This window comes from Nanorana parkeri, unplaced genomic scaffold, assembly GCF_000935625.1.
Source record: "Nanorana parkeri isolate BGI_ZX_2015 unplaced genomic scaffold, ASM93562v1 scaffold967, whole genome shotgun sequence".
Taxonomy (NCBI): domain Eukaryota; kingdom Metazoa; phylum Chordata; class Amphibia; order Anura; family Dicroglossidae; genus Nanorana; species Nanorana parkeri.
Window position 1 is genome coordinate 124,440 of NW_017307235.1, and position 14,041 is coordinate 138,480.

General features: G+C 47.7%; 1 protein-coding gene across 1 annotated transcript in view; it reads left to right on the forward strand.

Annotated features, from left to right (window-relative positions):
• The window catches only part of LOC108795411 (G protein-coupled receptor kinase 5-like), a 60,775-nt gene extending 48,317 nt beyond the window's left edge, over positions 1-12,458 (forward strand). Inside the window, exons 10-16 of the mRNA XM_018566658.1 lie at positions 1-32; positions 5,250-5,339; positions 5,434-5,642; positions 9,267-9,404; positions 11,088-11,225; positions 11,822-11,953; positions 12,199-12,458. The exon at positions 1-32 is cut by the window's left edge and continues 5 nt beyond it. Coding sequence (XP_018422160.1) covers positions 1-32; positions 5,250-5,339; positions 5,434-5,642; positions 9,267-9,404; positions 11,088-11,225; positions 11,822-11,953; positions 12,199-12,303 — 844 coding nt within the window. The 3' untranslated portion in view covers positions 12,304-12,458. The remainder of the gene's footprint in view (positions 33-5,249; positions 5,340-5,433; positions 5,643-9,266; positions 9,405-11,087; positions 11,226-11,821; positions 11,954-12,198) is intronic.
• The last annotated feature ends 1,583 nt before the right edge of the window (positions 12,459-14,041 follow it).

A 14,041-nucleotide genomic window follows, 5' to 3' on the forward strand; every position in this document is an offset into this window, starting at 1 on the left:
GAAACCAGAAAATATGCTCTTAGATGATGATGGTGAGTGACGGACATCTGGCTTTGTGACTAGCTACATAGAGATAGAAATAGATTTTGGGGGTTTCATTATCCCGGTACAATAAAAGAAGTTGAATTCTTTGTACGCTCACCTTTTCCAGGCCGTTTAAACCAATTTTATTGCAAAACAAGCAGGTGGCCTATTACCATTAGGCCTCATTCACACGACAAAAGGCCGGCACGTACAGCTTGGACTCTTCACAGCTGCGTGCACGGCCGTATCGGGCCGCTCCCGGGAAGGACAAGTGCTGTGTGTGATTAGTTTTGCAACAACTGTCCTTCCACTGTACGCCGCCTTACGCTCACCCCATGTGCAGGTCCGTACGGGTGCCGGTGTTCCGGCTCGGACGCAGACAGGATCCATCCTGTCAGCGTACGAGTACGGACACCCACATGGACGTGTAGGGCGGCGTGCGGCCGTGTACTCCTATAGAGAAGAACGGGGGCTGCGTACTAATCACACGCAGCACCTGTCCTTCCTGGGAGCTGCCTGTTACGGCCGTGCACGGAGCTGTACGCGCCGACCTTTTCTCGTATGAATGAGGCCTTAGAGAACAGAAGACGGAGGCGTAGTGCAGATAGCTATTCAAGGATAAAGTTGCAGGATTGCACTGACAGAAGCAGAAGTAACTCCAGTGTGTAATCAATCCCCGACGGGTGCTGGAAGCGTCATCCATGGTCACTGGTGGGCGGATTCAGGGCCTGGAAATGAGCAGCGATGGGAAACGTCCTGACGGTGATAGTTCTGGCAGATGAAAGAAGTGAGGCTTCTTCTACCCAAGTTATAGTGTCCAGGCTGGAAAAACATTTTGGGGTCTGAAACACATTGCCACCGCGTATTCTGGGTAGAAGAAACCTTATTCCATGCACCAGGTGACCCGGATTATGCAAATACGAGATGTCACCAGCACACCGATAAACATCTTCATTGACCTATTGTCACAAGGTTGGCAATGTTTCTGAGCCCCACAGGGCCCCTCATCCGGCTCCTTATGTCCGTATGAGGTCATCAGGATTCAAAGAAGAATACACATGTACAATATTCTTTTATTTTAGACATTATTTGCTCATCCCGGAGCTTTACTGTGCTCACAATACCGCCTCTGCTCACCCCCCACCGCCAATCCAGCATCTGTCATTGATTTGGATGGAACGTTGATGAGTCCATATGGGGCACAGCAAACCTAACAGACGTGCTCGGGGTCCCCACCATGAGGCAAAGGGCACCAGCAGCTGGGCTGGACGGTTGTTTTCTGATGTGACCATACCGCACTGGACTTCTTGCTGTGCCAAGCTGTCACCGCACTGGTCCCCTATTCCCAGGGTTGATTAAGCTGATGTTGGGATCTACGGGCTTTACAGACCTACTTTTTCACTGTCACAGCGCGGGCAAAAACTGACATAATGGCCACCAGCTCAGGCCGATGTATGATCTAGCATTCATGTAACAAAGAAAGTGACCCCATCACTACAACGTCACACGTCCCCATCTATACTTACTCTTCCAGCGGCCTGTGTCTTCAGATGTCACTGCTTTACTACTACCTGGCCGCTGCAGGTATTCCACACTTGTGGATGTATGAGTACCTACTTCCCCCTCTGCACACAATTTGATTCATCCCGCTTGCTCAAAAGTTACTATAGGACAGGAGCTGGCGGGAGGAACCAGCAGGTGGGAGCTGGTATTTAATCTACCTAGAAAGGTCCGAATACCTGGAGCAGCCGCTAAGCAATGAAGCGTTGGTATTTCAAGACCTCAGGCCACTGGAAAGGCAAGTTTTAGATGGGCTTCTATAGGACAGGAGCTGGCGGGAGGAACCAGTGCATGCAGCCGGTGGGAGGTAGTATTTTCATCTACCTAGAAAGGTTGAATACCTGCAGCAGCCGCTAAGCAATGAAGCGTTGGCATTTCAAGACCTCAGACCACTGGAAGGGTAAGTTTAGATGGGCTTCTATAGGGCTGGCCTTCTTATGTGATGACGGGGTCACTTCAAAAAGATCCTGTCACCAGTCCAGTTATTTTAATCGCAATATTCCCATAAGATGATATGCACATTTAACATATTTTTTGCATGTCACTTACCTGTAAAAGCCTCCCTGTGCAGACCTCCAGAAGCCCTGGAACTGATGCTGGACACCGCCATCTTGGATGTGATGTCAGCAGGCTCAGTGCAGCCATTCCATTGACTGGGTAGCAGGGGTATGCAACCTTGGCACTCCAGCTGTGGTGAAACTTCATTACCATCATGCCTCTTCTACTGGACGTCATGCCGGTGGCTGTCAATGTCTTGCAATGCCTCCTGGGCATTGCAACAGCTGGAGCGCTGAGGTTGCCTACCCCTACTCTATAGCTTTTCCCTTTGCTGCTATGTCAAAGGTTATGTAGGGAGGGGTGAAGGAGCTGGATCAAGTAAACTCCCAGAACAAGGGAGGGCTATGACATACAACGAAAGAGGGGGCTGTCCTAGGGAATTGACTCTTCCTGGAGTAGTCAGATTTTCTGGAAAGTTCAAAGGCACACTGCATGGGAATACTCAATCATTTGTAGAAAGGACAAACGCTGCAAGCAAGCAGTTCAAATAGTTGATTTGCCTGTGCAGTGTATTAATGGTGACAGGGTCTCTTTAAAATGACTGTAAGCTTAGTGACGGTAAAGCGTTCTTGCGTGTCTCTGAATTTTGGGAATGTTATATTGACGTTTCCGAGTGTAACAAGCCTGTAATGATGGGACGCGGCTTACGGTCATCCCTCAATGGCACCCGTTGTCTCCTCTGTGTCATCGAGTCTGATAAAAGCCATCATCAGTTCACCGGAGCGGACACCGCAATCTGTGACATCAGAATTATACGAGTCGCAGTCATTGGAGCTGTTCCACCACTGTGATTTGGGACGGAAGAACGGCCGGACCTCCATTATTTTTATTGCTTTGCCCCGAGTAGTCATTTCGTAGCGGATGGGACGGTTTCCGGCACGCTTTGATGTGAACAGTTTTTCCTAATTGCCGTCCTTCATACTCGTCCCCCTCATTGTAGGATCATTACACGTATAATGGAAACGTTTTATGTCAACGTTCTGTTCTGCAAAGACCGCGGCGGCTGAGCGTACGGCATCCGTTGAGGTGTCTAAAGTTAATGGGTCCCTAACTCTTTACCTGCCAGCACTGGAACCCTTATGGCTCTGGCTTCGGGCCCCTGTAACCAGACTCCCGGTGGCTCTATGTTTACCTGTGTAAAGCCGACTGTGCGCTGTACACTGGAAGCGATTCTGGCTGCTGAGCTGACGCCAGATCGCTTCAGGGGGCCAGTAAACAGAGTCCCTTCCCTGCCAATAGCCCCGCCTTGCTTCTCATGCTCCATTGCCCCTCCTGCGGGCCCAGGACCGGCATCACGAGTGTCAGTGGGAAGCAGGGAAAGAGACCATCCGTTCTTCTCTCTGCTGAATGAAACCAGAAGCAACGCTGATTGCATCATTTCCGGTTCCTCAGCTGTCATTCCAGGACTAGAGAAGTCTAGGAAGAAGCTACTTAAGCGTGATCTGCACTTGAGTAGCTTCTTTTGAAGTGGGAAGGTGACACTAGGGGTCTAATAGACCTCTAATGTCCCCACTAATATGTGATCACATAGGGGGCTTGTGAGTAATTTTTAGGCATAAAATATGGATTATAAGGTGTACAAAAAAATGCTCCGGCAGCAAAAGAGTTAAAGAAGACCTCCAGGATTTTTAAATATTGACCCTTAAAGTGGGTCTACTCCCGCACTATAAGGATTAACTGCTCGTTTTCGTCTAGGGGTGAAAAAGTACTCACTCGATCCTTGATCCTGTGGTAGTGACCGCTTGCCTCTCTCCCCTTTTACTCTGGCTGTGGAATGTCCCTTGGCGCTAGGGATGCACCGATACTGGTTTTTCAGTATGGAGTACAGATATTTTTTTTTTCCGGTACTCACCAATACCGGAAGTCCCATTAAGGAAGCCGGGCGGTGTGTAATGACTTGCCGCCTGGCTCCCTGATTACCCTGGAAGCCGACTCCTTGCTTCCTCGTCGCCAGGTGACGAGGAAGCATGTAGCCGACTTTCTGGCCAATCAGGAAGCCGGGGTGAAGGTAATGACTCGTCACCCAGCTTTCTGAAAAATCAGGAAGCCGGGTGGCAAGTTATCACACGCCGCCCGCCTTCCTGATTGTCTGGGAAGCTGGCTCCATGCTCCCTCGTCACCAGGAAGCCGGGCGGTGAGTCATTGCACACAGCCCAGCTCCCCGATTTGTTGAGAACCCGGCTACATGCTACCTTGACACTGAGAGAGCATGGAGCCGGCTTCCCAGCCAATCAGGAACGGGGGGGGGGGAGTCATAAGCCATCCCCTGGCTTCCTGATTGGCTCAGAAGCCAGCTCCATGCTCCCTTGTGACGAGTTCCTGGTGGAAGTTCGGGTATCGGAATAAGGAGCAGAAACATTTTGGGGAGTACTCGCCCAAATACTTTGTCTTAGCACTGATTCTAGTATTCGTATCGGTGCATCCATATTCGGCACCCTCACATCTGATGGATTGCACAGGTCACAGGTCCTTAGATCGCTGGAGCCTTGGGCGAGAAGATGCTGCAGGGACCAGTGTAGCAGCCTGGCTGGACCGTGGATCAGGTGAGTACAGCTTTATTTTTGCCCCTAGAAAAAAAATGCGCAATTAACCCTTGCAGTGTGGGGCTAGCCCCATTGCAAGGGTTAAGGTTTCAAAATCCTGGAGTTCTGTGCATGTCGAGGGAAAAAAACAAACATATTTGGTACATACATACTATAAATGTAATCCCTTAATGCCAGAAGGACGCATATATGAGGAAGAACAGACTCAACCTTGTGCCATACTGCCTTATATATGCATACCTGTGTTAGTCCTGGGAGCATGCACAATCATGCACCCCTAGCGCAGAGACTGAGCTGTCACAACAGCTATTGGTTTCGGACTAACCATTGGGAGCCGATAGGAGTGGCTTCTGGTCACATGATCACCGTCATAGCCATTCGCAGTAATCCCCTGTGTAGGAAGCCTCCCCTGTCTCACTTACTAGAACTGACATCACATAGACTTGTGGACGACAGCAGTTGTCTATTCTTCACGTATCGATGTCTCCCTTCCTACCTCAAGGACTCGGCTTCTTACTTGCTTTGGATATTAATGTTCTTTTATTGGTTTTCTTCTCTCCTTAGGTCATATCCGAATCTCGGACTTGGGACTAGCCATCAAAATTCCAGACGGAGAGAGTATTAGAGGAAGAGTGGGGACGGTCGGATATATGGGTGTGTATCCTCACCAAGTCGTAGTCCACTAATCCAACGTCACGCTGCTTCTATATCTGGTGTTGATGTTCCTAATTGATTTGTATTTCTCCAGCTCCGGAAGTCATTAAAAATGAACGGTATACGTTTAGCCCAGACTGGTGGGGGTTGGGCTGCCTCATATACGAGATGATCGAGGGACAGTCGCCATTCCGCGCACGGAAGGAGCGGGTGAAAAGGGAAGAGGTGGAGAAACGCGTCCAGGAGGACCAAGAGACCTATTCCGAGAAGTTCTCTGAAGACGTAAAATCCATTTGTAAGATGGTAAGAGGAAGAGGGGGCTTCGGGTGTGAAGGCAGAACTCAGAATCCAGGCAGGCCGGTCCAGGAGTGCTCAGAGAGGGCCGGGGGACGTGTCTCCTCCTTACTATGTTAGCGGAGGCTCCACGTCGGCTACCTGTGTCCTGAGGTTTGGGAGAAAGCCTTAGGGCAGGTTCACACCATTTTCCGGTCCTGATCTGGTTCGGAAAATGGTGTGAACCTGCCCGCAGTTCCAGTGCATTCCAATGCAGTATTTTTCCAGTCTGGTCTGGAACGGACTGCGATGGTGTGAATAGAGGTCAGAAATAGCATAGGGAATACATTAGGATGCATTTTGGGTCCAGAAACAATCTGATTTGGTCTGCAAATGATCCAGACATGGTGTGAATGGGGCTTAGGTCCTATTCACACCACATCCAGATCTCCAGACCAGAAAAATACTGCATGTCTCATTTTGTCTGGTCTGGAATGCACTTGAACTACGGGTAGGTTCTGGTCCGGAAAATGGTGTGAACTTGCCTTTTAAAGATCAATTTTGGGCAAACAGCTGAACATGCAGATAAAATGCATACAAAAGATCTGTTTTACCTGCCCAAAGATTGGTATTTCTCTCCATCCAGTTCTGGGATTTCTACACAGCTCTGCTAAACAGCACAGCCTTGCCTGGCAAGGTTGGAGACCTGATTTATCTGTGCTGCATTTTCTGAACACTTACAGGTCTTGCCCCTTCCCCACCTTGTGACTGCTTCATGGGATTTGTAGTTTCACCACAGCTGGGGGGGCCGGAGGTTCCCCACCCCTGTCATAGATCGAGGCTCTGACATGAGGAAGTAAAACCCTGCCTCTAACAAGATGGCCGCCTCCATACAGAATGAGGCATAAGTTAATAATGAAGAAAAGGTCAGCTGCAGGGAGACGCAGGCTATACTGGTGACTAGTCCTGTATTTTGCCTGGCCTTTATTTGGGAACAGCTTCCAGAGTTCAGGTCCTCTTCAACCTGTTTGTGACCAGAGATTGGTGATGTCCAAATGCCCAGGCCAACATTTTGTAAGGACATGCTGTGTCCTTAAAAATGTATTATAGTCTGACATATGCACAAAAATGAAAGAAAAACAAACTTGCTTTTTACTTTTTTTTTAAAAAATTTTTTATTATGTTTTTGCATTTGACAATTACAGTATTAAACAGAGGGATATTGCCATCTGCAGGACGAAGGCTCATTTTGTGAACGAAGCCTCCAGCCTGCAGTTGATCACCATATTGTAGCTCAAATGATCAAAATTCACTCTGATTGCAGATCATTGTTGGGACCGCACAGCCAGGCCTGAATGGTGGCAGCTACGCACAGTTGTTACCTGTCAAAGGGGAGATGTAGTTTGCGCTTGATTATGGACATGGTGCAGGGGAATGTTAATCTACAGAGTGCAGGCTGCAGTGGGGTAAACTTGACTTAATAAAACCATGGATGTCTATTAGACAGCATACCTTAGGGATATACCAATACTGGTATTGGTATCGGTGCCGATGCTGAGTATTTGGGTATTTGGGTGAGTACTCGGCCAAATGCTCCGATGCCCAGCCCGATACCTGAGCTGCCGGAAGCTGGGCGGCGAGTCATTACACGCTGCCCAACTTCCTGATTGGCCAGAAAGCCGGCTCCATGCTCCCTCGTCACTTGGTGATGAGAAAGCATGGAGCCGGCTCCCCGGCCAATCGGGAAGCCGGGCAGCGTGTAATGACTCGCCACCTAGCTTCCTGATTAGTCGGGACGCCTGCCAATCAGGAAGCCGGATGGCGAGTCAATATTGATCAGACAACCAAACCAACGCAATGACAGTGGCCAGTTTAGACCGTGAATCTGAGACCCCCCACCGGGTCCTCCCACTACAGCGAGCGGCAATGTGTACTCATTGTTACTCACTGAAAAATGAACTACACCGGGGGTACTAAAAGTCTGGTGGTCAAAGGTATAGCATAGCGGGCATCGGGCTTACTAAATGGAAATTAAGGGGACAGAGGGCTTTTTCTGAATGACTCCTGTATTGATGTCTCAGTGCCTGGATAGCTATGTATGAAAGCAAGAAATTCTTTAAAGGTGTAAAAGGACCTTTGCGATGATGTCATAAGAGTTCATATTAATAAAAAGGGTCACCAGGTGTGGAAATTAGTCCTAAAGCTACTGTCACGTTAACCAATACATTCGGCCCTGGCATCCAGATATCAATGACCTATGGATCTTCTAAGGCAGTGGTTGTGCCACCTGTGAAACCTCAGGACCCACATTTGTCCTCGGTCATTAGGTCGCAAACCCAAGTCACACTGCACGGCATTTCGGTATCGCACGTTCCTGTGCGGGCAATTGAACTGTGGGCAAGAGGTGCATTTGGGGTGCCATTCAAATGCATGTATGGCTGGAGCTCCCTCACGGCCATAGCACCAGGCCACCCCACCCCACCTCAAGCTGACACTTGGCGCCGTGCAGTGTATTTTGAATGGCTGCTCGGCGCAAGAACTGACAGTGATGGGCTACGGGGAGGCTGTGAAGCCTATCGCCTAGAAAAGTGGAAGGAACGTAGTGACCCCCTGAACATGGGGTCGCGACCCACTTTTGGGTAATGACCCACCAGTTGAGAACCAAGGCTCTAAGGGATTTAGCCGATCTCCTTTACAGACCTCAATGTAAATATCCGTAAAAGGACTCCAGTTTAACTTTATATAGTGTGACATCTTCTGAAGGATTATGAAAGGCGAGTGTTCATAGATCAGAGGGATGATATTTTTGAATGACCCTTGAAATTCATCTTTTTGAGCAGCTGAATAGAAGCTTTTGTCCTCCCTACAATTTTCTAATGGCACAGGCGGATCGCGTGGTTTCCCGAACAGCCGTGTTCGGGAAACTTGTGCCTTTTTTATGCGCTTGCCGCGTGGATGTCGCCCCATTGGAATCAACGGGGCCGCGCAATCCCGGATTGCGTAGGTCTGCATCGGGCCTAAAGTTGTAAGTGGAGCCTGACTGGTTAATCTGCCCATAGTGTGTCTTTAACAGCTCAGCAGTGACAGTTGACTACCATATTTGCAAACTGTTGCCCTCCACTAAGAGTGTTCCTGACCACTTTTACATCCTCCTCTTGAGTTCTCCATAACAGAAGAGTGGGGGCTCTTCATAAGGTCAGCAGCAGGAGTGCAGATCCAGGAATTCAAATGAAGAGCTTTCAGCCATGAAGACCTGGTTCCACTCTTCAGCATCTACAAAAACTGAATTAGTTTTGGGTTGAAGGACACTTTACGTACCTCTTTGGTGAATCCACCAATGACCTCCTGACTTTCACTGGCCTCCTGGATTGTCAAGATGGAATCCATCCGGGACCATGGCTTGCTTGTTCAATGCCCACCCCTAACTAGACCATCACGCCAATCTATTGGCCAATAGAACACGTCCAAACTCCAGAGCATAATGTTTTTCCTCTACTTTATGTACTGATGGGAAGTCATTAGCCGTTTTTCAAGTTTTGCTTTTGAATTGTTCCCTTCAGGTAACAGGTTTTCCTTATAAAAATTTGATTTTCCTGTTCTCGGAAAGGAACGGTAAGGAATAGAGAGTAACTTCTTACTGTGTTCTGCCCACAGCTATTAGCCAAAGACCCAAAGCAGAGGCTGGGGTGCGGTGAACACGGTGCCAGTGAGGTGAAGCAGCATCCGTTTCTCAGGAACATGAACTTTAAGAGGCTGGAGGCAGGAATTCAGAAGCCGTCTTTTGTGCCAGATGTAAGTAGTCTTCATTGCTGTTGGGTTTGAGGGAACTTTTCATAACTAGGTGGTGAATGTTCCTACACAGACATTAAACAAAGAACTGGTCATACACAAATTTTATTATTGCGAACAATTTTTGGATGGCTAGTAATAATTGTACTTTGTGTGGGCAACGAATCATGGTTAGTCACCTGGGTGTCCAACATGGAGTACATCTGCATTTACATATGGTGGTAGGGTCATGTGCCTCTTGGGATTGTAATACAATGTTTTGGAGAGAAGAGTCATATACCGTGTTTCCCCGAAAGTAAGACATCCCCCGAAAATAAGACCTAGCGCTATCTTCGGGGATGTCTGTAATATAAGACCTACCCCGAAAATAAGACCTAGTTCGGGGTAGGTCTATGGTGTATACACATAGCACCACTCAGGGCACAAGGCTTATCCTCTTATATCCCAGGCCACGTAGAGTAGACAATACAAAACAAAAATAATCCCCAGCACACCTGCCAGCTGACCTGCAACCAAACAAAATGACCCCGTCTAACAGTATACGTTAAAAGCAGAGGTTTTAGTTGCACAAACCGTTGGCCAAAAATATGTAGAAGCCGCACTGCCACCGTCAAGGCACCTCTGCAAAGAGTTGTCCTAACTCTATTTATAGGAGTCTCCAAGTGTGAGCATATTGATGCAGTTGATACATTGAATGCAGGTGTACCAGGAGGTAGCCTACTCCTCCTCACAAGGTGCAGGGACGCACTGGAAGCTCAACAACCACAGATGCATGATGGGATCCCCAATGCGTCACTACATGCAAGATAGTCAAACTAGAAAAAGATGGTAACCGCATACATTTATAACCAGCCTTTGTAGCAGGGTGCACATAGGAAGGTTTACAACAATATAAAACAAAGAATCCCCAGCACACCTGCCAGATGGCCTGCAACAAAACAGAATTACCCCGTCTAACAGTGTGCGTAGAGTAGACAGAGGTTTCAGGGGACATGCCACGTGTGTTGTCCATGGCATGAGAATTTGGTGGATGGGGCTGGAGTAACCAAATGAGTAGGAACATGGTTGCTTTGGTCAGCGATAGGGGAAGGCGAAGGGTAGGGGTGGTGCAGAGCAACCAAGAGAAAGGGTGAAGGGATCTAACAAGTTCTTTGAACGTTTAAGAGTTCACTTTCCTACATGGAAGCCCATTCAGATGCCACATGTGGTACACGGTATAGGGATGGTGGAACAGAGTTTGTACATGCAAACATCAAAAGAATCAAGTGAACTGGATTATCATGAGAACAGATGTGATCATACTCAGTAAGGTGCTGAGTACTCAGTCTCTCCATATCAAGGCGACAACGTGGCAGTAAGGATGGGGAGTCGGAAGGGGGGAGCAGATGAGGAAGGAATGGGCTTTGGGGAAAGAGTCCCCTGTTGGTCTTTTCCTCTTCTCCCAGGAGCAGATCTCTGACTGCCCAGATGCGAGTGGTGTATACTGAAGAATCATTCGTATATATATGAAATCTGACTCTTGATTGGCTTGAGTTACAAGATCTTCGGCACCAAAGATTCTACGTTACCCAAGCTGGTGTCTTCTGGAATGGAGTATCATGTATGACCCGTGTGATGTGTATGTCTGAACTGGGTTCTATCGTAAATGATGTAGTGATGGACATTTTGTATGTTTTCCTCTCTCAGCCCCGGGCGGTGTATTGTAAGGACGTGCTGGACATAGAGCAGTTTTCGACGGTTAAAGGTGTAAATTTGGACAAAACAGACAATGATTTCTATGTCAAGTTTGCAACCGGATGCGTGCCAATCCCCTGGCAGAATGAGGTGAGTGCGTGCCGGACTGCGCGTTCCACAATATCCCTTCAAGGGACTGGCATACTCTGCTGTGTGTGTGTACACAAATAAATACATACACTTGCTAGCTTCATCTAGTGGCCACAAGTATATATTTAGGTGTCCTGTGTGAATGGGAACGTTTAGGGGGGGGTCTCAAATTTGGCTGCAATGTTGGAAATGCACTTTATGAAGCACCGCTGAACTGCAAAGCAAGTGAAGCGTTTTTCAACCAATGAAAGAAGAAAAGTGCCTGGAAAAGGAGGAGAGCCCAGTCACATGACCTGTCAGTCATGCGACTATTCTCTCAATCGTGAAGTTCTCTCTTCGGTGTAACCCAAAGTCCACGGGACGCTGCAGGCTCCACACCATGGCTTGCATTGAACTGTACAATGAAGAGCTCAGTGTCGGTTGTTGTATTGCCCAGCGGAGATCTCCCCGTAGAGGTAGAATCCCCTCCATGTTGCTTTATGGAAGCTGATGGAATTTCCATATTTCAAGGAAGCCAACAACAAGCAGAAGATGTTTCTCCACAATAATTGTATGTGTGTGTGTAAATCATATGTTGTTTTGGTTTACATCCATAGATGATTGAGACGGAATGCTTCAAGGACCTCAACCTCTTCGGACCAAATGGGACGCGCTCTCCAGATTTGGATTGGAGGCAACTTCCTGAACCGCCAAAACGTACCTTACTCCAAAGGATCTTCAGAAGACATGTAAGTGGATATGGAGGCTTTATTACAGGAGGGGGCGGAGTCGAGACCAGTCACCCTGCACAAGGAGAAAGAGGAATGAGTGGTCCTTTTAACAGGACGCTCCAAGTTTCACACTGCACATGCTCATCTCGGAGTTCAGCTTTAACTTAGTAACTCTTGGCCATGGCAGTTTATATTGAAACTTATGTTTTGTTTTTTTTTGTTGTTGTTGTGAATGTAACAAATGTCATCTGTTTTCTCTCCAGCCGGCAGATTACGGGATCACGGCAAACGACTCCTCCCTCTCCACCGCCAACGCCACAAACCACCACTTCCAAAGCAGGACGGCGACGGCCAATGCGTCGTCTTGACGGAATATTCTGTAAACGGCCCTCTTCCTTCCTTCCCTACCCCCCCAGGCGTGGCCCTCAGTTTTACCATAAACCGTCCCGAGCACCCTCCTCCGTCCCTCCCGTTCTCTCAGGTCTAGCCTCGAACTCTGTGCAAAACTTTTTACAGGAAAAAATATAAATATATATATAAATATATTTTAGGTCTTCGAGACCAAAAGGACTCACAGGAAATTTATATACCCGCTGGGAGACGGCTTCCGGCGCTGGTGATATTTCACAAAAAACGTGTTTTTTTGTTTTTTAATTTCCTTTTTGTTTTCATTTTAACCTGTTAGCAGATCACTGCTGGAAATGTTTTATGCTGAGCTCATGGAAATATACAAGCTGTGTTTTTTTTGTTTTTTTTTTATGTTCTGTATCATTATTTTTTTATGACTTGGTAATGCATCATCTGATAAAAAGGATCGGGATGAATTCAGACACATTTTGTTTCATCGCAACGTCCCTGTGACACCAGAACTCTTCAAACTGCATTTTCTTTTTTTACATTTTGTTCCTTTTTTCTTTTTTTTTTTATTCTGAGGCATTAATATTACCGGGTGACTCTCCTTTCCTTCTCATGTGCTGCTCCGCCAGTGTTTTATCATCAGACTGCCAAAGGTGGTTTCCAGTCTACTTTGCTATTATCCGTCAGCTTGGGTCCCCTTCAGGTCATATATGCAGAGAGACCCCACCCACCCCCCACCCAAAGGGCCATAGAGTTGTATGTGGGCAGATCAGACATAGGACAAAGTGCTGCTGAAATCCTGGTTTTATATCACCTGTGAGAACCCCTGTCCATGGTGGGAGTGTCCTGAAAAAATGGGGGATTAGGTAGTGCTGGGACAAGGCCTTCCATGACCTTGTGGGAGGGGAGATATATATATATTACACACACTCGCATGCACACGGAAGAGAGATGGATATAACACGAGTCTGTGCAGTATGGAGGTAGTCAAAGTATTACAAATGCTGCATTTACTGTGAGCAGAGTATAGTCTACCCTTGGCAAGCAGTAAAGTGTGTATGTATATATATATATACACAATTACACATAATATACTGTTTGACCAGTGAGTGTATTGCACATGTAATATGTGGCAGGGTGAGTGGTGGTACATTCAGTCAAGAGACCTTGGCGTTGATTAGTAGTAGACCACACACGGCTCGCTCTTTCTTCTGGCTCATCCTTGGTCTCTCAATGATGAGCCCAAGGACTGGTCACTGCTGTTTCCTTTCAGTGCTGTTTCAGTGACTGGTCTTGTCTCTGCCCTCTCTGGGGGAAAAAAGACCGATCACCCAAGGATGATGATCATTCTTGGGCTTGGAGCTCAAGAAGGGTGACCATGCTTGGACTTGGAGCTCAAGGATGATTGATGACCATGCTTGGACTTAGAGCTCAAGGATGATTGATGACCATGCTTGAGCCCATTCTTAGTCTTCTTCTTTTCCTCTGGGCGCACAAGCCAGGCTTCCTCCCGCTGCTCCCTGGCCTCTTCTGCTCTTCCTTCTCTTGGCCCCTCCTTTTTGGAATCTCTGGTACCACTCCCATTATTGCCCTGGGCTGTCCATGTGCTGGGCACCACCATCATAAGGGAGAGCCTCAATGGAGTGACGGGCAGTGCCAAGATTTAGGGAGCAGCCAGTTGAGGGAAGGTGTGGAGAAGGCATGACAACAAGGCAGTTTTAATAGAGCCCACAACAAGCAAACATTTAG